The sequence below is a fragment of the Chaetomium strumarium genome (genome assembly GCF_033439665.1).
Source record: "Chaetomium strumarium strain CBS 333.67 chromosome Unknown B0T15scaffold_3, whole genome shotgun sequence".
Lineage (NCBI taxonomy): Eukaryota > Fungi > Ascomycota > Sordariomycetes > Sordariales > Chaetomiaceae > Chaetomium > Chaetomium strumarium.
In genome coordinates this window covers 66994-92430 of record NW_026944431.1, presented here as the reverse complement: position 1 = coordinate 92430, position 25437 = coordinate 66994, and the positions used below count along the sequence as shown (strand labels likewise).

Sequence of the window (25437 nt, the reverse complement as noted above, 5' to 3'; positions counted from 1 at the left end):
AACCATGATGTTTGCCAGCAGAACCTCCTTGGTGGCCTTTTGTTGCCTGAATTGCTTCGTCACATGATAGAGATTCACAAATGCTCCACATCTGCCTTATGCTCGATCCATGACAATGTCACAGTATCGTAATATTTTCCGCGACCCTGCATCGACCTCGACACTCCAGAGTCTTCCCATAAGAACCGATTCCGCATGTCAAACGCCGGGAATATGGCGCGGAGACAAGCTAAACTTTTCGAGCCATGGATTCGCCAAGCCCGCACTAGGAACACCATCGACAGCGGCAGTTGCATATGCACCCCCGCGACAGAGCGACGCATAGCATGCTACATTAGGGCTGGCACAGTCACATCCCCAGGCCAGGTGCATTTCGACTCCTCGACACTCCCACACCTATAGACTATAGCCATGGCCGAATTGCAGTCGTCGCTATCGACAGAGCAGACGCTTGGCGTGGTGGCCCTCAGCCTGGGGCTCGCCATTGTCCTCTCGTACCTGGCGCTGGAGCTTCCTCGGGTAAGCATCTCCGCATTTCTATGTGGCTTTCAAGTTTTGGAAAACGCGGGGAAAAAACACCACCCCTTTTTTCGAGTTTTGACTTACCCCCTGAATCGCAAAGCTCCACCAAACATGGCGCCTCTGGTCTCGCCGCTCCCAACTGCCCCCCGGGCCCAAGACACTCAAAACAGGCATCCGCAAACCATGGCTCTGGTTTCGTGAGCTGAACCAGCGGTATGGCGACGTAGTGTACCTCCAAATGGGCCCCACCCCAACCATCATCCTGGGATCCGCCCAAGCAGCCTGGGACCTGCTCGAAAAGCGCGGGGCCATCTACTCGTCGCGCCCGCGCTTCATCATGGGCGGCGAGCTGCTTTCGGGCGGCCTGCGCGGGCTGATGGCGCCCTACTCGGCCTTCTGGCGGCGCTGGCGCAAGCTGCTGCACTCCGGGTTCATGCAGCGGCAGAGCGAGCGGTACCGGCCGATCCAGAGTCTCGAGTCGAAAGTGCTCCTGCACGAGCTGCTCACTAACCCAGCGGAGTACCGCACCCACCTGGAACGCTACGCGGCCAGTGTGGTCGTGACCGTCACCTACGGGCGGCGCGTCGAGGACGTGCGCACCGACGGCGTGGTGCGCATGAACGCCGAGGCCATGGACCGGCTCACGCAGGTCAACATCCCCGGCAAGTACGCCGTCGAGCGGTATCCGGCGCTGAAGTACATCCCCAGCGTGCTGGCGCCGTGGAAGCGGCAGGTGCTGGAGCAGCGCCGGCGCGACGTGGCCATGTACACGGGCCTGATGGACGACGTGAGGAAGCGGCGCGCCGCGGGTGTCTTGCCGGACTGCTTTGCGGCCCATCTGCTGGACGAGCAGCAGGGGCTGGGCATGAGCGACCTCGAGGTCGCGTACACGGCCGGCACGCCGTTCGGTGCCGGCGTCGAGACCTCGGCCGGGTCGCTGGCCAGCTTCTTGCTCGCGTGCGTCAAGTTCGGCGCCGACTTCATCCCCCGCGCGCAGGCCGAGCTGGACCGCGTGGTGGGCGCGGACAGGCTGCCGACGTTTGAGGATCTGGGCGAGCTGGAATATGTGCGGGCGGTGGTGGCCGAGACGCTGCGGTGGCGACCCGTGGCGGTGTTGGGCGGCACGCCGCACGCGACGACGGCCGACGACACGTACCGAGGCATGTTCATCCCTAAGGGGAGCACCGTCATTGCGCCGCTGTGGAGCATCCACCTCAACGAGGCCGACTTCCCGGACCCGCACCGCTTCCGGCCCGAGCGCTTCCTGGACGGGAGCCTGAAGGACTACCCGGGCACGCTGGGCCACAGCGCCTTTGGCTGGGGCCGCCGCATCTGTCCCGGCCTGCACCTCGGGTCGGCGTCGGTGGCCATCAATATTGCGCGGATCCTGTGGGCGTTTGATGTTAAGCCTGCGAGGGACGAGACGGGGCGGGAGATTGATGTTGATATGTGAGTGGCATCTTTACAGAGTTTTTATCATGATTTTCCCTCCCTGGGATGACGAAGCTAACCTCAAGTTCCTGCAGCTTCGCCTTCTCGGACGGCTTCAACTCGAGCCCGCTGCCGTTCGAATGCTCCATCACGCCGCGCTCCGAGAGGCATGTGCACGTGGTCGAGAGGGAGTTCCGCGAGGCCCAGGGGCAGCTGCAGCAGTACACGGCGGCGACGAAGCTGTAGATGGGGGTGTAAGACGGGCAGGAGGTACTAGTGGTATTTCAAGATCCAATATCTCAACGGCTATTATAAGAGATGCTCTGATGTAAGAATACCAGGAATACCATTTCGACTCATTCAGACTGCTTTGCACTATGTACATATACATGAGCCGGTTCACAAACATTATCCCTCACGCGGCATCCAGCTTGCTCCTGATGAACGCCAGGGCCTGCTGGCCGTACTTGTTGACGTACTGCTGGTGCGAGTTGGCGTCGTTGCCGTTGCAGCAGTACGGGTCGGTCGAGTCGCAGTACGACTGGATGATGGACGGGCTGGCCGGCGAGCACTGGAAGCCGCGGGGGCGGGCGGCGAACTAAGCATCACCCACGTCAGCATTACCACTTTCTTCCTTTTCTTTTATTTCTTTTTCCTGGTTTTTTCTTCTTTTTTCCGGGTAAAGAAAAATGTGGTAGCATACCCCCTGCGCCCTACACGTCCCAACATTATACGGCAACCCAGCAACATTATGCGGATCGCCCATGAAAATGGCCGCCTTCACGGCACTCAGGGCCGCACCAGCCAGCGTGGCGCCCGCACCACCACACAGCGCGTTATCCATGATCTGGCCGCCCTGCGAGTAGCCGATCAAGACGATCTTGGTGTTGGGGCAGCGCTGGTTCAGGCTGGTCACGGCCTGCACGACGGCCTGGGTGCCGCGCTGGGCCGACTGGTCGTACGACACGCCGCCGCACTGCGCCTGCCCGCCGCACGCCGGGTAGTTGATCGCCTCGCTCGTCGACCCCGCGTACGCCTGCTTGACCATGTTGACCAGCCCCTGCGACGTGCCGTAGCCCGCTGGTGCGGTTGTCTCGCGCGCCCCGAAGATGTGGATCGAAGGGCAGGACTGCCGCGGCTCGACGTCGACTGGGTTGGCGCTGGCGAGGCCTGCGAGGACGGGCACGGTGACAGTGGAGAGCTTCATGATGATGGTGTTGAGGGTGTTTGTGCTGGATGGTGATGGTTGGTTCAAACTGCTGTTGTCGAGTGCTGTTGGTAAACTGCGCGGTCCTTAAATAAAAAGCCACTTAATAATAGCACCGGACGGACGGGAGGTCGAAAAGGGCAAGACGGAGCCATCTTTGAGGTCCCTTTGGCCACTACGCCACCCATACCACCTCTTACACCCAACGCTACGCTGGACCAGGTTTCGGGGTCAGCTGTGATCCATGCTGTGACGTCGACCTATACAACATGTACTGCGGACGGGCCCTTCCCCTGAAGCAGTAATAACCGGAGGATATATCAGCATGGCCTTGTCGATCACTGCCAGCGCGGACGGTTTCACGTATGTTGATGCTTGGCGTTGTGTTGCTTGCCAATAACTCCGGCAATACACGGGCAATAACCGCGGTTGATATACCGAGCGGCTGTCTGCCGGCATGCCCAGCTTTGTGGGGAAGCCATTCTGCCTGAATTCTTCCCCACGGGGAAGGGAACCTGCATTCATGCTAAACTGACTTCAATCTGGGGACCGAAGCTTGGTCAGTATCTGTGTTCGGATACGCACCGTCTACGACTCTCTGAAGTCTCCAACAAGCATCAGAGCGGTGGCTTCTTGAGCCGATCCTGGTTGGTGTAAGGTGCTCATATTCAGGACGACTAATGTTGCGAGAATCACTCCTGGTTCTGGCTGAACAGCACGCAGGAAATTGGATGGATTTTGGATGGCAACATTCGCTTGGCTGATGGCAACATGTGACGATGGGACAGATAGCGGTGGGCTTCTGGCTATTAGAAGTGCCCCTTAGTGCAATAGTGTTTTTCGAACAGGTGTTACCCTCCCCTCGTCTTTACAGCTTGAAGTTCCCATCCGTTCCCCCGAGCGGGACCCCCTCATATACCACAAGAAGCCCCATGCTGTAATACTGAAACCTGGGTAGAGTTACTGCTGGTGCGGAAAGCAAGTGGCAGGATTCGTCAAGGTTGATAGTGATTTAAGGAGTTCGTGTCCCGAGTTGTGCCATTCAATCTTCCAGAATCCAGTTTCCATTTACGTGCGGGATCTGGGACTCGGGAATTGGGCGGCGACGCTGGAGGCACCAAGAAGGAGGGAGCTAGATTCACACAGAATTACTCTAGGGTAAAGACAAGGGGCTGTTGTCGTTGAACGAAGCCCGTGAAAGAAAGGGAAGCGGATGAGGTGGCAGTCCTTATTATAGGTCGTCCAGCGGTTATGATGCGTACTACCTCCTTAGACGCCCCTATTCCTAGTTGTAGCAGGACGTTGTTTCCAGTTCGACAACACTCTCCTTCTCGGAGACGGCGAAACGGTGGCCATCATTGATGATGATATTCTCTTCTCGGAAACAGCATCAACGTAGCAGTGTTGAAATGATTTTCTCCCTTCCCTGTGCCGTGTCTGGCTGCCTCCACTAGCATCCTCCCTCTCTGAGGTCCCTCTCAGACGATAGAAGCTTAGCTCCCTCAATTTCCACCCTCCTCAAGCAAATAGTCAACAAGCACAGCGAACTCATCCCCAAACTGCAGCGCCTCCCTCCACCGCAGGGGTATCGCGTCGACGCCGTCTCTGGCCCCGAGCAGCCCGCCCGCAATAGCGCCGTTCGTGTCCGCATCCTGCCCGAAGCGCACCACGTCGACAAGCACCTCCTCCAACGGCCGCGGATCCACCACGGCAGCAACCGCAAGCGTCAGCGACTCCAGCACGTAGCCCGATCCCTTGAACGGCAGCACCTCCCTCACATTCGCCGCCCCCGGGCCATTCTCCGCCAGCTCCCGCACCCGCACCTTCTCCTTGCCCGCGTCGATAGCCACCTCTACCTTCTGCGCGGCCTGCTCAACCTTACCCTTCTTCGCTCCCTTCTCCATCCCCATAACGAAACCCTTCGCCCGCTCCAGAACCCGCTTCCCCTCCCCAACCGCCTCCTCCACGGCCCTCCCCGCCACCAGCGCAGCCACCATAGCATTATACGCCGCACAGGCAAGGGTACAATGCAAGTCGTTGTGCGTGACGGCCGAGATGCCGACCGACTCGGCCAGCATCCTCCCCGCATCCGGCTGGAACAGCGCCGTAGGGATGCAGCGCATCAAGCTGCCATTCCCCGCGCGGCCCTCACCGGCTCCCGAGGTACGCGGATCTGCCGTGCGCTTGAACCGCGCCAGGCCCGTGGCCGTCGCGCCGCCGATGTCGCGGGGTCGTTGGCCCTTGGTTCGGCGGGGCCAGTTGCTGCCGTCGTACCAGTCGACCATGTAGCCCGCGGCGAGGCGGATGACCTCGTCTGCATCTGCATCTGCATCTGCACCTGGTGACTGCTGGGATTGAGAATGAGAATGAGATTTCTTTTTGACGTCCCGATAGGCGAGCAACACGGCGCGGGTGAGGTCGGTGTCGTCGGTCGCCTGGCCGGGCTCCCAGCCGAAATGGCCCCCGCCGACCATGTCGCGCACGCCGTCCGGGTACAGCGTCTGGATGGCTTCCCAGGGCTCAAACTCCACGGTCGCGCCGAGCGAGTCACCTGCATGGACGCCCAGGAGGGCGCCGAGGATGCGGTCGCGGCGGGTGGGAGCCGGCGTCGACATGATTTCAAGTCTTTGGAGACTCGGTAGGTACTCAGTGAATGGTGGATGATTGAGTGGTTGTCGCTTGGAGATTGAAATCCGCAGAATCAAGCTGATGCTATGCAAGTTTGCCTAATAAATACGAAATACTCCTCTCATCAGGCACCGCCCCTTCCTTCAATAGGGGTCATCCGAATTCAGTAATTCAGTCATCAGCTGGGCTGAGCCTCGTTGTGACGCATTGCGATACAGGTTGGTGCCTAAACAAGGGTTAGGGTTGAACTCGGCCACGCTTCTTCTCACGAACAACCTCAACAACCGGCAAGACAGGGAAACCAACTATTCCAGCGTCCAAGTTTATTTGGTACATTCAGACGGAACCGAAACCAAGCTCTATCCAATAGGAAGCCCCAGTACTCTACTTTACACCCCAGAGTCGACGCGTCGAGTACCGACGACAGTTTCTATCAGCGAGAGCAACCCGCAGTCGCTACCTGCGCCCCGAAACCACCGGCTCGCCCCCGTCCTCAGCGTCAGCCAAGTTCAGCGCCTCGTGCACATCATCCACAAAGTGGTGCTTCCCGCCGGCGAGCTCCACAATACCGCTGCGCCGCAGCATGCGCCCCACGTCGGAATCGCGCCCGGGCCCGCGGCTGAAGAAGATGCGCACGCCGCGCTGCCGGTAGTCGCGCACAATCTCCTCGAGCACCTGCACGCCGCTGCCATCGAGCGACGTCACGCCGTGGATGTCGAAGATGATGTTGCGGTCGCCGTCCTCGCGCCGGAGCCGCGGCAGGGCCGGGTGCGCCATGCTGGTGCCGTACAGCTCCAGCCGCCGCAGCCGGCTCTTGAGCTCGCCCGTGTTGGCAAACGTCAGCGGCTCCGGGATCTTGACGATCAGGCAGCCCTCGATGAACTCGAGCCGGTCCGGGTCTGCCTCGGCGTTCTCGAACCGGTTGGTGCCGGGCACGCGGCCCAGGATCTGGATGCGCGGCCGCGTGGCGTGGCGAATGACCTGCAGAAGGGACAGCCCGACGCCGATGGCCATGCCGAACGACAGCGAGAAGAAGATGGTCGCGAGCACGATGATGGTCATGAGCGCGAGCTCTTGCCAGGCGCGGATCTTGAGGAAGAACAGGACGTCGTGCGGGCATTCCTCGATCAGCGACCATGCCACAACGCTGATGAGGGACGACAGAACCGGTTTCTGCAGGCGCAGGCATTAGAATCAGCCCCAAAGTCATGCAGAGAGAGTCACTCACCGGAAGATAATAGAGGTACGGCAGGAGAACGAGAATGCACAGCAATGTCAAGCCGCTGAGGATGATGGAGCTCATGGGCGTGCGGCCACCCGTGGACTTGTTGACCTTGCTCCTCCCATAGCCTCCAAAAGCGGGCAGGCTCATGAAGCAGGAGCCGACCATGTTGGCCGTCCCAAGCGCGACGAGCTCGCGGTTCGGGCTGAGCTGGATGCCAGCAAAGCCCTGGCCACCGAGACTCTTGGCTGCCACGGTCGACTCGAAGAAACCGAGCAGGGCGATCAGGAAAGAGGTGCCCATGGCCTCGCGCATGTATGCCATGTTGGACGGCTGCAGCGGCCAGCGGAAGGTGAAGAGGTGCCCGCTGGCCGCCTCGACCTTGCCCAGCACGGCAACGCCCGCCTTGTCCCACTGGTACCAGTAGGCCAGGAAGGCCGACAGCACCACGACGATGAAGCGGTCCGGGATGTAGGCTACGCCGGGGTATCGCGGCTGCAGCCGGCGCTTGATCTCGCGACAGACCATGATGATCACGAAGCTCGTGGCGGCCACGGCGAACGTCAGCGTGTGGACCTTGTCCAGGTTTCTGCAGACGAACGCGAGCTTGTCGACGCTGCTGGCGTGGTTGACGTGCGCGTGGTCGGCCAGCCGGTTCAGCCCGAGCTCGGGAATCAGCTGGTCGACGGCCACCACCACGCCGATCGCGCTGATGAAGCCGCGGAGGAACGGGCGTGAGAGCACGCTGTCCAGGAATCCCAGACGCGCGACGCCGGCGATGAGCACCATGGCACCAGCCATGCCGGAGACAATGCCGCAGAGCCTGGCCTGCAGTGTGGCGTCCTCCTCGCCGCCGTGGCCGCGGTCGACGCTCGCCTTGACGACCGTGCCGACGAGGAGGGACCCGGCGGCCTCGGGGCCCACGATCATGGACGGGGAGCTGCCGAGCAGGGCGTACATGAGGGGGTTGAAGACGAACGAGTAGAGGCCGTTGATCGGCGGCACGTGGGCCAGGTTATCGGCAAGGGAGAGGGCCATGGGGACGTACATGCCGGCCACGGTCAGCGCGGCGACGAAATCGCCCTTGAAATACGACCAGCTGTACTCTCGAGCCCATACCAGGACGGGGAGATAGTACGACATGTACCTGAAGACACAAGCAGTCAGCGGGAGGATGTACTTGAGGGCGTGCAGGCTCACATCAGGGCCGAGTCTTTTATTCCGTGACGCTCGGCGAGTTCCCGCGACGTGCTCATCTTCTTGCTCCTCATCTTGGACGCCAACTGCCTCTTCCAGCTCCCCTGCCTTCGGTGCGGGCGTCCCGACAGAATCCCATCAATGCTCGCTTCGGCTTCTGACTCGGTAGGGCTGAGAGGGTCGGTCAGGATGCTCGAGGGGCTCGTCGGGCGCGGCGAGAAGGTGCCGTGGGCGCAGGGCCCTTCGTGCGCGTGCTCGCGGAGATCGAGGACTTCTACCAACAAAGGCGTAGTCTCGGCCGGACGCTGTCGGCTGGGGCCTGCGACATGGCGGTGAACGGGGGAGGTGCCTGGGGACGCTGCGTCGGTCTGGTCTTCGGCCGAACTCGCAGACGACGCCGCGTAGGCCTGCCGGAGGGCGCTCGGGTGTGCGGGGGCGTGTTCATGGCCCGGACGGAGGTTCGGCCGAGAGGACATGGTCGAGTCGTCACCGCCGAAAGCGATGCATCGGATGCCCAGGTGGGGACGGTGTTGGTTGCAAGGCGGCAACAAACGCGAAACAAAGGAGCGAGGACGGTCAAACGCTGTCAACAACGTCTACTACCATCAGGAGCAAACGCACAATCCAAGGTGCTTTTCCTTCTATCCGATTCGCAGCCATCGGGTGGGCGATCCGTAAGCGGTGAAAGTGAAGCAAAAAAAGAAGGAAAATACATACGGCGACTTCGGCGCAGTCCGACTCGTGATCCCACCACCCATTCTCGCGGGGCTTGGCAGCCGGCGCCGCAAGCCGACCAGCCCCGCATCACGTGACTGCACCGGGATGCCGAGTTCGCGAATCAGAAACAAGACGATTGTTTTGCCGGGTCGCGGTTGGCTTGCACCGTTGCACGCAACTCGACAACCGACACGGAATCGGCCGTTTCTTGCTAACTTCAATAGGTTCAAGCTTTGCCCGCAGTTTAGGATTCTTCTCGATAAGAATGGCCGCGCGATGCGGTACAGGTCAGAAGGAAGCACAGAAGCAAATGTATTATACGGAATCCGTCTGAAATCGTTGCAGCATTAGATACATGATCACAATCACCAGATTGACTCAAATGCCCGTGAAAAGAGAATGCTATATGCCAAGATCTGAGGCTGAATCTGAGGCCCGATAGCCGACATGAGCAGCGACATGCACGATTGAGTTTTGACGCGTGGGCAGGTTGTAGGTGATGGCGGGGGTGGCTTGTGGAAGGCCGCCGAGGCTCTTCTGCCGCTGGGATTGTATACCCGGGCCATGCGGCAGTCCCTCTCGCTTCCGTCAAGCAGCGTAACCGTGAGGACTGCTATGATATCTTCCCAGCATGCCGTCTACACCAAACCCAGGTCCGGCCACGCTGCTTCTTATGCCCACCACGGAGGCCACAGAGGCCACGAGTCCTACCGAGTATCACAACAACGGCTCTAAGCACGCGGGCTATTCGGACATGATCATCTTCGGCGTGGTAGTGCCCCTCATGGCGGGGTGGGTACAGGTAGGAATCGTCATCTCCGCCATGTCCATCTGGACCTGCTTCTCCGAGTGCCGGAAAAGGGCCAGAGGGGAGCCCAGCTGGTTCGATCCATCGCCGACATCAGCACGGGTGCGCACCGGGCACGAATCCTCGTCGCGACTCGAAGCTTAGGGACTCGACACAGACGCGCGAGCTGTGGTAGCGGAAGTCCGCCCGACAGCAGCACCGCATCAAAGACAGAGTGGAGGCGATAATCAAGTAGCCCAAGTCTCATCACTCAAGATGACCTTCTCTCAGTCTTCAGGATTAGGTCGTAGAGATAACTACTCATATGCAAAGGCGAGTCGTACAGCCCGGTATTAATGAGTCAGTTCAATCCTATGGCGACGTTTCCTCCTCGAGTAACCCATTGATCGTAGAGCCTTGAAGATCGCAGTCTCCCTAAACAGCTCAAACCCCGGGATATAGTACTTCAAATCGCCCCATGGGAGCTCCCGGAAGAGGTTGTCGGCTTCGAGATAGTGACGGAGGATCTCTCTCTGTGGAGAACGGATCAATGGAAGTCTTCCGACATGCCCGATCTTCTGTGGAGTGACTAGGCCATCACAGGTTCGTTGAACCTACCGTACTGTCACTCCCAAGGCCTTGGAAATCGCTTGGTAGGACCATTCGGCATGATTGCGTAAGGCTCGCGCCTCTGTTTTCTAATCTCGGGAGAGTTCCTATGCGCGAGACCTCGTCAATGTCGTAGCTTGGCTCGCAAGTTCGGCAAGTTGCGGCTGCCGGATTCGTTGACACTGCAAGCGGCAAGAACGCTCCGCAGTGAGAGGATCCTTAAGAGGATCGCGTCTCGGAATACAAAGGGGTCAGAAGGCTCTGTTCCTCAGCGAGAAAGGATTGATGTGGGCCGCGTGCTGTCGGATTACGTGGTTAAGCTGGGGGGAGGCAGCCAGGAGCGGTTTGTTGCTTCACTCAAGTTGCTAGCGAAAGATATTCACACTGTGGGAGAAGACTTACACAACAACCTGAAGATAGTCATTCGATGCGCATACAAGCTCTGCTTCGTCGATGGAAAACCTGAGCTAAAGAGGCAGAAGCACTATGCAGAGCGTACAGCAGGGCGGAAGAGGAAGCGTATTGAGACACGCGCTGAAAGGCGGGCATTCTTGGAAATGGCCAAGCTAGCTCAATATTATGAAGCTTGCAAAGGGCTCCTTCGACTTGCCAAGTTGCATCGCTTGCTCTTTTCGTCATTTCAGGTTGTTGTTTGCCCATGTGCTAATGCAACAGAGCGCGTTCACGCCAAGATGCATCTCATCTTGCATTATTATCGGAATGCCACCCGATACCCACCTCGCACGATCGGGTGCAGGAAGTCGGCCTGCTTCCTCTGCCATGCATCTATCCGTACTCAGGGGAAGTACTGGATCTACCGGGCACATAATAGGCTGTACGGCTGGGAGATACCTACGTGGGACTATACCGAGGACGAAACAGAGAGATTCTTGGAGTGAAGATTAGTGCTGGAGAGGATGCTTCGAGGTGTGGACCAGGTTCTAGGCAAGCCAAACGGTTATCGCTACCCCTATGAGAGTGTCCCAAGCTCGCAGATTTAGCAGAAGATAATCACGTCAGCCATCAAGATACCCAGAGAGACATAGATACCAAGTCTATATGCTACATTCATATGTCGTGATGGATTCCGCCCCAAATAAAAACTGCAATAAATTATATATATTTAAGAGATCAAACGGCGCTATCTTTGAGGCTTTCACCGATGATCTCCTCGTCATTGCGGTACATAGCTACAGTCGAAGTCGGTTCTTATGATGGGTAGTTGGATATGCTTAGATTAGGTGATTGGGTTAGCCCTTCCTATCAATGCACTTGATCCGCTACGAGGCTACTTAGGGTCCGCTCAGTTGGCGTCTTGCCATTCTGTCGTTAAGTCTTGTTACCATAATCCACAGGAGGTGTTGAGATATTCGGGCTGCCGCTACAGCCTTACTTTCCCGCTGAGGACTGCCGGCATATGCTGAGAGCGCTTCATATCCCATACGACGAAGCCGACCGCAGTTACTTCCGGCATATTCCGCTCACAATTACCGAAGGCGGACAGCGTCCAGAGGGGTGCAAGGCATGCTCTGGCGAGCGGTAAATGGCCATGGTGAAGGCGGCAGCGGAGCGGCTCAGCGTTGCGCCCCTTCGGTGGTCCGACCTTCTGCGGGGGAAAGGGGACCAGTTGGCTCGGGGCCTGACCACTGAGGAGTCGAGCGCCCTCGAGAGACTGCGGTTGATGTGGAGGGGGTGGCAGGACGGCTGGTCGGATGAGTGGAGCGTGGCTGGGTTGGGCTTGGCTGGGGACGTGTGAGGCAGGACGGGGCGACGAACTCTTGGTGGTTTGCTAGCGGTAGCGGAGACTGTGGAGGAGAAAGCTGGGCCTCCAGCAGGTGAGCGAGTCACGTGGCTCATCGACGGTCGGGCTGGAACGCCGGGCTGGAACGGCGGGAGAACGACACGGCTCGTGACAGCATGTTGGTTACTTGATACAGGCTTGTGGCATTCCTTCAACCGGACTCGATGCCTTACTGCAATAAATGCGATCGTTATTTTAAAAGTGCACAAGCAATTTGGCAACACCGCCAGGACTCGAGCCGGCATGCCTTCGAGTTCCGTTCGGCCAGAAGACCGGCAGCTCCTGTACGCCTAGTTGCGCGGACAACAACGCTAAGTTCAAAGATGTCATTTGGGTTCGGGGCCTGGCCAGCTGGCTCCGTAACTCAGACAGCCCACGATACAGCTGGTGATGAGCCTTCTAAAGACCTGATGGGCTTTTTAAAAAGGTACACTCATTTCGTTCTTGCCGTTCCTCCTTCTTTGGAACTTGTAGGTATTGACAATAGCGACAATAGCCCCCGGCTAGGCTCTACTCCAGCCGGGAGTACTCAGACCTCGTGGTTTCCAGCGGAGGAAATGAATACCATATGCACAGGGCCATCGTATGCACGCAGTCCGAGTTCCTGTCTGTAGCTTGCTGCGCAGGCTTCAAGGTCAGTGGCAGTCTATATGCTTGCGACGACTCTAACATTGCCTATAAGTCGACCACCCCCCATTCTGCCCACCCCCCATTCCGCCCACTCTGTAAGTCTTGGCGTCTAAACCACCCATCTTCTTCAACACCATCTATTACAGTCTGTTCAACCCACCACAATACAGGAAGCATCCGATTCGGGGCTTTCTGGCCTGCTCTCTTCAATGCCAGACTCTTCAATACGGCCAGCCTCAATTTGAGCCCGGTGGACCTGTTCAATGGAAGCGAACTGCTTGTTCGGATCCGGGACCACCCTCTTTCTTCTCGACGGCCGGGCTGCCTCCAACTAAACCTTCAGAGCCTCGTTTTCCTGTTGCAATTGAGCCAATTGGAATGTCACGGGCATGACCCGTGCCATGTTGTAGATTAGGGTTAGGGTTCAGGCACGAGGGTTGTGGTGCCCTGGTCGGGCCCACAGGGCTGGTCTTTGCGGCGCAGGGTATTTCCAATGCGTAGGGCCACACTTCTGGTTCCCTCGTGCAACCACATAGCGTCTCCAACAGGGATCCCGGTCGTGTATGAATCGCGGCCACAAACAGCTATAACCCTTAAATGAGCTCGTAAAAGTCAGGGTTAAAGCTGGCGTCGCCCGGATTCATACACGACCGGGATCTATGAGGGAGACGTTATATACCATTGCACCCCATACGGTCTGTAACAGTTGGTTGCACCTCTAGTTCGTGCGCGTTCTTTCGACTGGCTATGCAACTATAGGCCATTTTCAATTGATTCAGAGTTCCAGTAATTCTGAGCGACATTTCGGCGATTTGGTACGCCGAGCGATTCTCCATACAGCGACCTCAGAGCTCTGGCCAGTCGGAACGTGGCGCGGACCACCGGTTTACGGTTACAAGGATTCAAGCGAGCGAATCACGGCCTTCGGAGCCGTCGGAATACGACATTGAGCAGTGCCAAGGCGGCAGCGATACGACATTATGAGCATGGCATACCGGGATTTTACGATGCCCGATACGGACGACTTGGAGACGGCGCACTCGGGGGACGTGTTGCACGAGGCCGATTCGCCGCGGGCAATGCCCTCGCTGGCGCGCGAGAAAAGTGAGATTAAGCCCAGAAACGAAGCAGAGAAGGTCGCCCACGAAGCGACCAAGGACAACAGGTGCGATGTAGGCAAGGAAATTGTCAACCTGATCGACGGAACGAAGCACCCGAGGCTGAAGAACTGGCTCGACACGTGCAATCACCCTATTTTCAACAGTGAGAACGTCCTATACGCATTCTACTAGAGCCTTCGCCGGAGCTCAGGAGCCAAGGTCATTACATTGTTCGAGCACATGTTACAAATTGAAACCGAGCGTTACAACAGGGTCCAAGAGCTTCTTGCTGGCACACAGGCGCACGCCCGGGAGCTCGACTAGAGCCTCCATAACACCCAGGCGCTCCTGAACGAGGCCCAGGTACGCGTTGCAAGCCTGGAGACAGCGAACACGGCCAAAGATGGCGTCATTGCGAACATAGCGACCCTGGTCAACAACAGTGGCAAGACAGGCAGCACGAGCGAGGACGTCAGCAAGCTGGTCAATGCAACCGTTACGCACCTGCAGCCGTTCAACGGTCAGGAGCGCGACGCGGCCAAGTGTACGGCCCAGTTCCGTGCCTGGCGCACCAAAATCGTCGGGCGCTGGAATAGCCGCCCCGGCAACTATGCCAACGAATATAGCAAGATTTCATACGCCAGTTCAATGCTCGAGGGCGTCGCCTTTTCCTCGGTCATTAGGGGCCTTGACAAGGTCAACGCAAGCCCCAAGAACGACTCAGAATGGCCCTAGAAAACAGGCGAGGAATTCCTAGCCCACCTGGCCAAGAAATACAAGACAATGGACCTGGCTGCAGCGGCGGAAAACAAGCTGCGCAACCTAACCGAGACCGGCCGCTGGGCCAATTTCACCGACTTCATTACCGAGTTCAATAACTTGGCAGATGAATGCGAGTAGGACAATGCCGCTCGTGTACGTAGCCTGCGCGAAAAGTTCAGCGACAGCCTATGTAACGTAGTCGCAGTATAGGTCAACCTACCTGCCACGAATGACTGGGAGAATTAGGTCGATATGGCTAACAAGCTCGCGGTTAACCTCGAGAACGCAAAGCACAGGAAGAACAACGGCTATAACCACGGCGATGACCACGGCAACCAAGGCGGTAACAAGGGCAACAACGGTGACAACACGGGCGACCCCATGGACCTGGACCGCCTAAAGGTCGCGAAAATCAAGGTTTCCCAGGCCGAATACACTGCCGCGCGAACGAGGGCTTGTGTTTCAACTGCGGCATGGCCGGCCACATCGCCAAATGGTGCAGGGCCGAAACCAACCCGGGCCGCGGCAACCAGAACAACGGAGGCAGAGGCGGCCGAGGCGGTCAGAGCGGCCAACAGCGCAACGAACAGGGCAATGGCAATGCGCCCTACGGAGCACGGAATACATTCCCGTAGCAGACCCCACAGAACTTCCAGGGAGCCTAGGCGGGTTACGCCGGCACTCGGGGATACGCCGGCGCCCAAGGCAATGCCGTCAACAGAGTACGGCAGCCCAGCGTCATGCGCGGCAACGCGGCCGGCGGCAACCGCCAGTACCAGAGCGTTCGCTTTATGAATGTACCTAACCCTGGCTTTGCCTTTAAGATCGATAGCAACTCCATAGAGGACCAGGTCGAGGAATACGAGGATGAGGACTTCAAAAGGCAGGGAAAAGCCTAACCTCCGTGCAAAGTCGCACACGGAGGTATAATCACTGGGATTATAGGAAGGAAAGGAGACTCGTTTTAAATGCGTTAGGGCAGTCAAAGAATTCTATCATATTGTCCTCCTACCTGATCGATGACAATAAGCGCAGAATAGCGTATATGGCGCTTGTAGATTCGGGGTATACCGGCCTGGCATTCCTCGACTTCGGTTTCGCCGTACGGCACGGTATCCCGATATTCAAGCTTGCAAGGCCAAAGCCGCTATACCTCGCCGACGGCGCTACGTCAACATGGATAGAATACGGAGCTATAAGGAAACTGGCGATTGGCGATCATATTGAGGTTTTGCATTTCTATATCACAACGCTCGCGAAGGACAACCCGGTTATTCTGGGCCTACTGTGGCTACGGAAGCACAACCCAGAGGTGGATTGGAAGAGCCTAAGCCTGGAATCCCCAGAGGAATGCCGGGGCCGGTGCCTGCCGCTAGACATTACCCGGCAACGAGCACCAGAAGCCCGGGAAGACGCGCGCCGTTTCCACATGACGGTGGAAGAAGTGGAGGACGAAGGCGAACCGCAAGCACAGACGCAACCACCGCCGGCGACCGGGAAGACCGCGGCAGAGAAAGCTCGCCACGCCAGGCAACGCCGGGAGCAGAGAAAAAGAGCACGTTTCGCGGCACAGAGGGAGAGAGCATTGGAACGGGGCCCCCGCTAGCCATGGCACCGCAGGAGGCGAGGGGAGTGCCGATACCTAACCTCCCCGGCCACCGCAAGCCGGCACTGGCGACCTTGGCGGCGGGAACACGCCGCGCAGGAACGGCCCGACCGCGCACACCGACGAGCATGCGAACCACATACCAAGAGCTCGACGATCAGGACATCGAATTTGTGACCACGGCCGGCATGATTCGCACGTGCAGAGAGAGAGGCGTCGTGGTAATGAGAACTACACTTGCCGAGCTGGAGGAGGTAGCGGGCAAGCCGGACCTCCGCATTCGACGCCTCCCTGACGAATTCTTTCGGGGTCTATTGCGCAAGGAAGGCCGGCCGGAAGACTATACCGAACGGCTTCCCCAAGCGTACCACGAATTCATCAGAGCCCTATGGACGGAAGACACAACCATTCGCAAGATCACTGAGCAGGACGCGGATATTTTCTTCGAGAAATCAAACAAGCCGACGCCTACGGCCGAAGATATCAAGAACAGGCTACCACCGCAATACAGAGACCTTTACAAAGCCTTCCTACCGCAAGAAGCCAACACCCTACCACCGCACCGCTCGTACGACCACAAGATCGAATTGCTCCCAGGAACCAAGCTTCCCTCGGCGCGAAACAGGCCACTTTCGCCCATGGAACTGCGCGTATTGAAGAGGTGGCTCGATGACAACCTGGCAAAAGACTTTGTTCGGCCGTCGAAGTCGAGCGTTGCGTCGCCGGTGTTGCTGGCGCGCAAGCCGGGCGGAGGAGTGCGTATTTGCGTAGACTACCGCGCGGTTAACAACGTGACCATGAAGAGCCGTTACCCCATCCCACTGATCCGGGAGACCCTGGATATCTACTCCCATTGATCCCATCGCTCCCAGGGAGCACCGGGAGCATCAGGAGCACACCAATAGTCACCATGGAGGAAGCTGTATATAATTAGTTCTACCTTTCTGTCACTCATTCAGATAGCTAGCTTCCTCAGTGAGCAATTCAAGCAATAGTCCTTACCTATTGTGCAGACATTGCGGCAAGCATTGTTGTGAACCTTTTGGCTTCACCGAACCTCACCCCGTTGTCAAGATACCTTCATATTGTCCCTCTCAGAGGATTGGGGCAAGAGATTCGTCACATGAAGCAGGCGTACAGCCACCAGGTTAAGGACTTAATACGCGCACATATCAACCACGTAAGCAAGCTCGAGTTCCTTTACGCCTTTCGCGAGGCCTTCTTTGCCTCCATCACCAAGAGGAATATCCAAGGCGGCTTCGCAGGGTCTGGCCTTATGCTGTACAATCCAGAGAAGGTGCTTTCTAAGCTAGATATCCAGCTTCGTACACCAACATCCCCGACCTCACGGCCTAGCACTGTACAACCTTGGGTCTTCCAAACACCATACAACCCCCATGAAGCCGAGTCGCAGTCAACGCTTATCAAGACTCGTATTACCAACCATCAAAATAGCTCCCCAACCTCGATGTTGGCTGCTGTAGACCAGCTTACTAAGGGTACAATGGCTATAATGCACCAGGTGGCCCTCCTTCAGGCAGAGGTGTCTTCGCTCAGCAAGGCTAACGAGGCGCTAAGCAAGCGCCGGAGAGCCAAAAAAACACGTATATAGCTTGGGGGATCGCTTGCAGTACAAGATGCAAAGGATCAACTAGACCAGAAGGCTATGGTTGGGGAGGTGGCTCAAGAAAAGGAGCAGGATGGTGGTAGTACAGGGGGGGCGCGTACGAGGGTTCGGTGCTGTGGTGTGTGCGGTAAGCCTGGCCATAATGCCCGCACTTGCCAAGAGGCTGTAGAATCGTCTGATTCAGCTGCTTCTGATGTAATTATAGTCAGTTCTTAGTGTTGTTGTCTTGCAATTGAGGATAGTTGTTGTAGGGGAGTGGAGAGTGCGCAGCTCGCTTATAAAATACGTTACGCCAAGTGCGCTGCTAAGTTGGAGAAATACATGTGGACACTAATCAAGGAGATTCCCGAGTGATATGAACTACGGATGTCCCTACCAAAAGAACCCGCTCACCGCCTTCAGCGCCAAGACCACCACACTTGTAAAGAAGTGTAAGGTAATTACCTCCTGCCATCTCTCCAGAATCTACTACTCTATTAGGAAACAGTGAAGTTATTCAGTGCTAGGCCCGGGGGACAGAACAACATCTTGACGGCGTTTGTTTGACGTCCCTTCTGCGTATTCGTTCCCGCCCTTCAAGCGAATGACCTCCTGGATATGGTGCGGGATCCTCTCAATCCAACGTTGTATCCTCCACTGTTCTAGATCATCCTACGCCTGTTTCTAGACTATCTCTGCCTGGCTCTTGTTCTTTAGAGCTCCCTTCTTTGTTATTACCCGCTTTAGATGCGGCCAACACGGCTCGATCATATTAAGATCAGGGGAGTTGGGGCACCAGACGAGTCTTGATACTCCAGCCGCTGAGAAGATTGTAGCTTGTGCGTGGTGGGCGTGAGAAGGTGCTAGGTCTTCCTGAACAAGAGCATCTGGGCCATACTGCTTGGCGTATGGAATGAGCTTCTTCATCAGGATCTCCTTCTGGTAGCGATACCAATCAACGCCAGAGCCTTCTCGTCGTGTAAGCTTGCCGTGCTTCGTATCCCACCTCCATTGAGGAGCTCGTCCGCCTTGATTCCGCAGCTTCAAGCGCCTCATTCCAGTTTCTAGCTCCCACTGCTCGCGGAGGATGGGTTCTAGCTTTGTATTCAGCTCCTCGAGGTCCTTCTCGGCTGCCTTCCTCTCTTGCACGGTCTCTGGATGCCAAATATGACATGGCCCCTTTGAATCGTATGAGAAATAGCCCCAGAACTGGAACTCAGTGTATCCCTTCCAGCGCTCGCGAATACAAGACTTGACGAACTTCTCCTCAGGGGTCCTCCAAACGCGGTAACCACCCCGGCGATGGTTTAAGACGACAGATGTCTCGTCAGACCAGATAACTCGCTTCCAATCTTCGAGAGTCCAATGCTCAAAGCGAAGACAGAACTCGAACCGATCTCTCTTCATCTTTTCTATTAGACCAGGCTTGCGTGTTGGTTTCGTCTTCTTCATCCCAGCAGTACGGAGGATACGCCAGATAGTCATTGGCGAGATGGTATTGCCTAACTCCGCCGAGATATAAGCGCATGTCATCTCACGGCCGAACCGGCTCTGGCGGACCTTCTCAAGAACAGCATCTTTATTATCGCCTTTCTTCGAGGGACGGCCGGTCTTTGGAGCATCACAGACATGTTCGTCGAGGATGATAGGGGGGGAGACATTTGGGTCGAAGCCACGTGCGAGAGCTCTATCGGCAAGGTCGTTAAGAGTCCGCGGCTTAATGCCAGTAAGCTCTTCCACCTGCTTATTATCGAGCTGAACAATCAACTTGAGAGTTAGCGCTTGAGCGCGTGTAGCTATATCATGGTAAACCATAGTAAAAGAGGTTCGTTGAAGAGGATGATGATGGAAAGAGATGTACGATGCGGGGGAGTTTATCCCTTCCTAATTGGGACCGAATACAGCTGTTGTAAATACCGGCTAATTCTGCCGGCTATATATCAGAGCGGTGAGCGGATTCTTTTGGTAGGGACATCCGTACTTGAGGAATAACTCTGTTTTGGTTTGGTTTTTTGGGGGGGAGGGGGGCGGGGGGGTGGAGGGTGCTTCTTTGGGAGATCATAACGAGATTAGTGGCCGCGTATCCGCTGAATCGGGGTCCGCTTTTGGAGTGAGGAGATGGTGAAGGCGAATGTCACGCTCGAGGAGGAAGCCCCGCGAAGGAAGTTGGGAGTCATTTTTTTCACCAGCATAAAGCGAGAGTTTGGATGATCGAGGTTTGAGGTTGAACCGTGGGCAGAGCAAGATGATGACCGGATGGGGATGACTATTGTCGGCTTTTGCCAACGAACCGAGGGACGACATTGCCCGCGATGGGCCTTGGAGATTTTTGTTGGATTGTACCCACCTGTCGTTTCTAAGTCGGCCGCTAGGGCCGTTCTTTTCCGGTTGTAGAGCTCTACTCATTAGTTTTACTTATCAATACTCTCTAGGGAGACATCTCTCCGGCAACCAGCCCATCGTTCCAGTTTGCCAGGACGAGTTCTTGGTCTCTGACGGAGATGGTTTTACGAGGTGGAATGGGAACCAAAAGGAAGGCCATGAGCGGGACGGAATTGTGATTTGTAACAGTATTCCCAGGAGAATCGAGAACTCCATGAGATTCCCTATCAAACCCATCAGTTCGCCTGACCGCTCAGCTCATACCGATCACTCTTGTCCTGCACCGGCCGATACTCGAAATAATCAAACCTCGCCTCGGCCGCGGTCCCATTCAGATCCGACGCGGCCACACCCACAAACGCACCCGTGAAGCTCCCATGCACCTGGTGCCCGCCGCACTCATCCGACAAAATACTCGCATCAAACACCGGCCCAACCTTCTTCCACTCCTCCCCCCCCTCCGCCACCAGGGCATACCAAAACTGCAGCGCCCGCCCCCGAATCGTCACTTTCAGCCTCACCTTCCCCTCGTTCGGAATCCGCACCGCCTCAGGGAACGGAAACCTCAGCCCGCCCAGCGGAAACGACGCCTCAGACGCCATAATAAGCAGCTCGCGCTGCCCGTCCGCGTCTGCCGTAACGGTCAGATAAAAAAAGTTAAACCGACAATAGTAGGCCACGAGCCCCGCATACTGCCGCTCATCCACGGGGGCAAAATCAATCACCGTCTCGGCATCAAACGAGAAATGCGTCTGCCGCCGCGCGACCAGGGACTGCTCGAACCACGACCCGACGCTCTCGCGCCCGATCAGCACCAGCTTCTTCCCGTCGTCATCAATCCGGAAAATGCGCTCCGGTTCCGGCGTGCGCAGCCACTGGAAGTCCTGCGGCAGGCCGGACTCGGATGAGAAGGTGTACCGCTGCGGCGCCCAGTACTTGGCCTCGTCGAACGTGCCCGGCACTTCGACGTGCAGCTTAGGCACGTTGGGCGCGTCGGGCAGGCCGCTCTCGACGTACAGCCAGTCGTCGGCGGCCCAGTGGGCGCGCTGGATGGCCGTCTCGCGGCCCAGGACGCAACGGCGCAGTTGGGTCGTCGGTCGGCCGGTGAGATGCACCAGGTAGGTCTGGCTGCCGTCGGGCGAGTCGACGATGTCGCCGTGGCCGGCGCGCTGCAGGGCGATGTGCGGATGGTGCGCCGACGTCAGGAGCGGGTTGTGCGGGTGCGTCTCGTAGGGCCCCCAGATGTCGCGCGAGCGCGCCAGCGTGATGGCGTGCTCGTAGCCCGTGCCGCCCTCGGCCGTGAGCAGGTAGTACCACCCGTTGCGCTTGTACAGGTGCGGGCCCTCGACGAGGTCCAGCTCGGTGCCCGGGAAGATGTTCTTGCGCGGGCCAACCAGCTTCCCGGCTTTGGGGTCGAACTGCTGCAGTGCGATGCCCGCGAACAGGCGCGGGCGGCGGCGGTGGTCCCACAGCATGTTGACGAACCACTTGCGGCCGTCGTCGTCGTGGAACAGCGACGGGTCGAAGCCGGACGAGTTGACGTGCACCGGGTCGGACCACGGCCCCGCGATGGCCGGCGCCGTGACGATGTAGTTGTGCGTGTCCTTGAACGAGCCGTCCTTGCGCTTGACGTCCGTGTACACGAGCCAGAAGCGCTCCCCGTCGTGCGTCAGGCACGGCGCCCAGATGCCGCAGCTGTCCGGGTTGCCGCGCATGTCCAGCTGGCTCCTGCGGTTCAGCGGCCGCGCCACCAGCTCCCAGTTGGCAAGGTCGCGCGAGTGGTGGATCTGCACGCCGGGGAACCACTCAAAGGTGGACGTGGCGATGTAGTAGTCCTCGCCCACCCGCACGATGGACGGGTCCGGGTTGAAGCCGGGCAGGATGGGGTTGCGGACCAGCGGCATGGTGGCGATTCTGTTTCCTGCAGTGTGCTGAACAGCATAATCGTGAAGCCGATACTCCGGTAGGACAGCGTACTTAAATATTATTCTCGTGGAGGGAGAGGAGAGAGGGGAGGGAGGATCGGGATCGCTCCACTCTGAATTTAGCCGGCTTACACGGCAGCTCGGGGTAGCTTGGCCTGGTGCGTGGGGAAGTTGCGGGCCGGAGAGTGTCATCAGGTGTGTAATCGACTGGAAATACCAGTACGGTTGCAAACTATCACTCCAACCCGCCCATTCGTAGCTCCAGAGATCCGTAGTCTTCACTGGAAATCCTCGCAGCTACTCTTCATGTTCAATATCATCCAGATCGATGTCCTCTTCAGGATCAAAGAGCGGCACTTTCCGGATGTCCCAGCGTTCCTGCACCCAAGCCGTAACCGGAGGCATGACCTTGGCCACAGCTTCGTTCCACGACTCCCTCGCCTGCGGGTCCGCCGCCGACGCCTCCTCGTGCTCCGGGGTGACGCCCCATTCACGGGGCCAACGGTGGAATTCACAGATGACGGTCCGATCCTGGTCCGGCTCCGACTTCTTTCCAAACTTACTTTCCACCCACCCGTCTTCCGCAAGCACCCAGAACCAGGTTGTCTTGTACTGCTGCCACCTTGCGCCCCACCGTGCGCCATGACCCCTGATGAACTCTGAGCCGCGCGGTTGAAAGCTGCCAAACACTTCCCTCAGGGCCTTATACGGAGGCCACCCAGTGGAGGGGACGCATTTTCCCGCTACCAAGAAGGCGTTGAGCGTTATGCGGCCCTCCACCTCCCCATGGGGAATGTGGGTAATCTCTTCCAGGATGAGAAACCGCGAAGCTGCCGGCGGAGCATCCTCTAGAGTCAGGGATCCCAGTGCGGAGGAACTGGACTTGACAGAGTCAGACACTTCTTCAGGGAGGTTACGCAGAAACTGAGCGCAGGCAGGAGAGGACAGGAAATCCTCCAGGTTACTCAGGTCCCGCCATTCTAGTTCCCGCCGGACGATATGTCAGTCACAAAAATGCGAAATCGTGTCCCTCAGGCTTACTAATGACCACTCACCGATGATATAGGCAGCCTGCTCCGGTTCTTCGACCATTCTTCCCACCCTCAGCTTCCACGCACCTTGCACGTCCGCAAGAGGGCCGATATGCACATTCGGGTGGTCAACGGGCCACGTTGGCCACTCCTGCTCCCGCGGTAGATGAAATCGCGTCAAGGTCGTGACACGTCTGTATCGCTTCGCTGTCATCTTCGTACGTGCCATGGGATAAAGAAACCTGGTGGGGGAGGGTGACGTTTGCTTTATGCGTGAAATGATGCGCAAAAGTGAGGTCGCATGGACGGAGAGGCAGGATACACAGGCTTACCCAGATATTTTATACGTTTAACCACTATAAGAGGTGCTTGCTGCCTGCTGCCTGCCTGCTCATGACCAAGAGCGGGGTACCTTAGGTATATACCCGGACTTTCTCACAACCTGAGCGTATCTAAGAGAGAGCAGACGGCCCGGGTGTTCTTCCGGCCCGCCCCGAAGACCTTGTGATATCCCACTTGAAGAACAGAAGGATCGACGGAACTCGAACCTCTCGCCTAATAAACGTAGACAAACTCATCGTTCTCCCGATCCGTCAAGTCCGCAAACGCTCGCCCGCCCACGCTCTCCTCATTCCCCAAGCGCATGTCCACATACCGGGCCTCCATGGAGTGGTCGTGGATGCGGGCCGTCTTGCCGTTCGCGACGCGCCGCCGCGCCTGCAGCTTGTTCAGCAGCATCAGGGTGGCCACTTGCAGCAAGACGACGGCGATCACGGCCGCGTACACGCCCACGGTGCTCCGCAGCCCCGCGCGGTACGCCGGCGCGTCGGCCGAGTCGAACAGCAACGGGCCGATGATGGCGCCCGTGGACGACGCCGCGTTAAACAGCGCCATCATCGCCGACCTCTTGGTCTGCCCGGCCGTGTTGGCCAGGATCCATGATACGGCTGTGTTGTTGCAGCCGACGATGAAAGCGAGGAAGTAGTACCCGACGAGCAGGCCGGGGAGACGGGAATGGCCGTGCGGGAGGACATAGAGCAGCACGAAGCCGCTCAGGATGAAGACCAGCAGGGTCACGAGCGGCAGCGACTTCCACCGCGTCCTGGACGCCGCCCACGCCGCCACGAGGATGGCGGTCGACTGGAGGACGCCAAATGGGATGTTCAGGAGGGTTATTCTGTAGTGGCCGAAGCCAAAGCTGCTGAGAAGGAGCGGCCCAAACAGGCTTGCGACGTGGGCGCCGAAGCTGATGGCAAAGGACATGGCGGCGAACAGGTAGCACTTGATGTCCACGAACGTTTCCACGACCTGCGTCCACTTGAAATCGCGCGACGCAGACCCGCTCTGGTTCGCTCGCAGCCGCTCGAGTGCTTGGCTGCGTTCTTCGACGGTCAGGAAGCGGGCCGAAGAGACGTCGTCATCCAGTTTCCAGTAGATCAGGGGCACGGTGACAATGGTCAGGAGGCCGGTGACGAGGTAGATCCTGGAAACACATTAGTTCCTGTGCCAGACTCAGGAGAAGGTCATATACGAACCATTGCCACGGCGCCAAAGCCCCCCCTTTCGCATGCCCGAGCCCGTACGACAGCAGCGCCGCAACGATGGTGGCCGGGCCGTGCGTGCTGTACCACACGGCGACGCGGGCCGGCTGCTCGGACCGGCGGTACCACTGCGCCGTGATGATGGAGAACAGGGGCAGGCAGCCGGCCTCGAACAGGCCCAGGAAGAAGCGGGTGGCGACGAGGCCGGCAAAGCTGCGGCACGCGGGCACGCACACCTGCGCGATGCCCCAGCCCAGCACCATGGCCGGCATCAGGAGACGCGGGCGCACCTTCACGATGAGGATGGACGAGAACGGCTGCCACGCCAGCTGCGCGGCCGGCGCGATGCAGCCGATGATCGAGTATTGGTTGCCCGTCAGGTGGGTGTCTTCTTGCAGGCCGAAGATGGCACTGAGTCCGAGGACGATCTTGTCAAGGACCTGTAACCTCCATGTGAGTGTCTGTTTGAGTAAACTGGTCGGGGGAAGGATTACCTGGAGGAAGTAGACCCAGACAAGAACCGTCAGGATGGCTTGGTCCGTTTTCCGGCGGATCCGTCTGTTCTGTCACATGCAGTTAGCTCAACCGACGGTATTGCACAGCCCAGAAGTGATGAACCTTACATCCTCTTCCGTCAACGTCACTCGGGGCCTGCTGGATGCAGGTTCGATCTCCTGAACGATCACATGGCCGGCCAAGGCATCTTTCATGGCGAAATTATCCATCATGAGTG

The 25437-nt window shown here is 57.9% G+C and overlaps 7 protein-coding genes across 7 annotated transcripts; 2 read left to right on the top strand and 5 right to left on the bottom strand.

Annotated features, from left to right (window-relative positions):
* Window positions 1-209: 209 nt before the first annotated feature.
* B0T15DRAFT_136643 (cytochrome P450) lies at window positions 210-2375 on the top strand. The gene is made up of 3 exons (XM_062861817.1): window positions 210-519; window positions 623-1971; window positions 2049-2375. Exons 1-3 carry the CDS (start codon window positions 412-414, stop codon window positions 2197-2199), a joined length of 1608 nt encoding a protein of 535 aa, XP_062722067.1. The 5' UTR covers window positions 210-411; the 3' UTR covers window positions 2200-2375.
* Window positions 2369-3538, bottom strand: B0T15DRAFT_430807 (cutinase; the record flags this gene model as incomplete). Its single annotated transcript, XM_062865723.1, has 2 exons — window positions 2657-3538; window positions 2369-2551 (listed from the first exon to the last, which is right to left on the bottom strand). Exons 1-2 carry the CDS (start codon window positions 3158-3160, stop codon window positions 2369-2371), a joined length of 687 nt encoding a protein of 228 aa, XP_062722066.1. The 5' UTR covers window positions 3161-3538.
* A 720-nt stretch (window positions 3539-4258) lies between these two features.
* On the bottom strand, window positions 4259-8936 carry B0T15DRAFT_430803 (ADP-ribosylglycohydrolase-domain-containing protein). The gene is made up of 5 exons (XM_062865722.1): window positions 8211-8936; window positions 7017-8157; window positions 6249-6961; window positions 6182-6218; window positions 4259-5886 (listed from the first exon to the last, which is right to left on the bottom strand). The coding sequence occupies exons 1-5, from the start codon at window positions 8681-8683 to the stop codon at window positions 4663-4665; spliced, it is 3588 nt and encodes a 1195-aa protein (XP_062722065.1). The 5' UTR covers window positions 8684-8936; the 3' UTR covers window positions 4259-4662.
* Window positions 8937-9555: 619 nt separating this feature from the next.
* Window positions 9556-9992, top strand: B0T15DRAFT_500994 (uncharacterized protein; the record flags this gene model as incomplete). The annotated part of the gene is made up of 1 exon (XM_062867389.1): window positions 9556-9992. The coding sequence occupies one exon, from the start codon at window positions 9556-9558 to the stop codon at window positions 9874-9876; it is 321 nt and encodes a 106-aa protein (XP_062722064.1). The 3' UTR covers window positions 9877-9992.
* A 10451-nt stretch (window positions 9993-20443) lies between these two features.
* Window positions 20444-22111, bottom strand: B0T15DRAFT_393756 (glycoside hydrolase family 43 protein; the record flags this gene model as incomplete). Its single annotated transcript, XM_062864702.1, has 1 exon — window positions 20444-22111. One exon carries the CDS (start codon window positions 22109-22111, stop codon window positions 20444-20446), a length of 1668 nt encoding a protein of 555 aa, XP_062722063.1.
* Window positions 22112-22429: 318 nt separating this feature from the next.
* On the bottom strand, window positions 22430-23426 carry B0T15DRAFT_551952 (uncharacterized protein; the record flags this gene model as incomplete). Its single annotated transcript, XM_062870282.1, has 2 exons — window positions 23188-23426; window positions 22430-23112 (listed from the first exon to the last, which is right to left on the bottom strand). The coding sequence occupies exons 1-2, from the start codon at window positions 23390-23392 to the stop codon at window positions 22430-22432; spliced, it is 888 nt and encodes a 295-aa protein (XP_062722062.1). The 5' UTR covers window positions 23393-23426.
* Window positions 23427-23718: 292 nt separating this feature from the next.
* B0T15DRAFT_394526 (major facilitator superfamily domain-containing protein) lies at window positions 23719-25414 on the bottom strand (the record flags this gene model as incomplete). The annotated part of the gene is made up of 4 exons (XM_062864730.1): window positions 23719-24646; window positions 24699-24871; window positions 24941-25144; window positions 25328-25414. The coding sequence occupies 4 exons, from the start codon at window positions 25412-25414 to the stop codon at window positions 23719-23721; spliced, it is 1392 nt and encodes a 463-aa protein (XP_062722061.1).
* Window positions 25415-25437: the final 23 nt, after the last annotated feature.

Coding starts and splice junctions, on each gene's coding strand:
- B0T15DRAFT_136643 (XM_062861817.1), top strand. CDS start 412: ATGGCCGAATTGCAGTCGTCGCTATCGACAGAGCAGACGCTTGGCGTG. Junction 520..622: donor TGGCGCTGGAGCTTCCTCGG/GTAAGCATCTCC, acceptor TGAATCGCAAAG/CTCCACCAAACATGGCGCCT. Junction 1,972..2,048: donor CGGGAGATTGATGTTGATAT/GTGAGTGGCATC, acceptor AAGTTCCTGCAG/CTTCGCCTTCTCGGACGGCT.
- B0T15DRAFT_430803 (XM_062865722.1), bottom strand. CDS start 8,683: ATGTCCTCTCGGCCGAACCTCCGTCCGGGCCATGAACACGCCCCCGCA. Junction 8,158..8,210: donor ATAAAAGACTCGGCCCTGAT/GTGAGCCTGCAC, acceptor TTGTGTCTTCAG/GTACATGTCGTACTATCTCC. Junction 5,887..6,181: donor CGACGCGTCGACTCTGGGGT/GTAAAGTAGAGT, acceptor CGTATTTATTAG/GCAAACTTGCATAGCATCAG.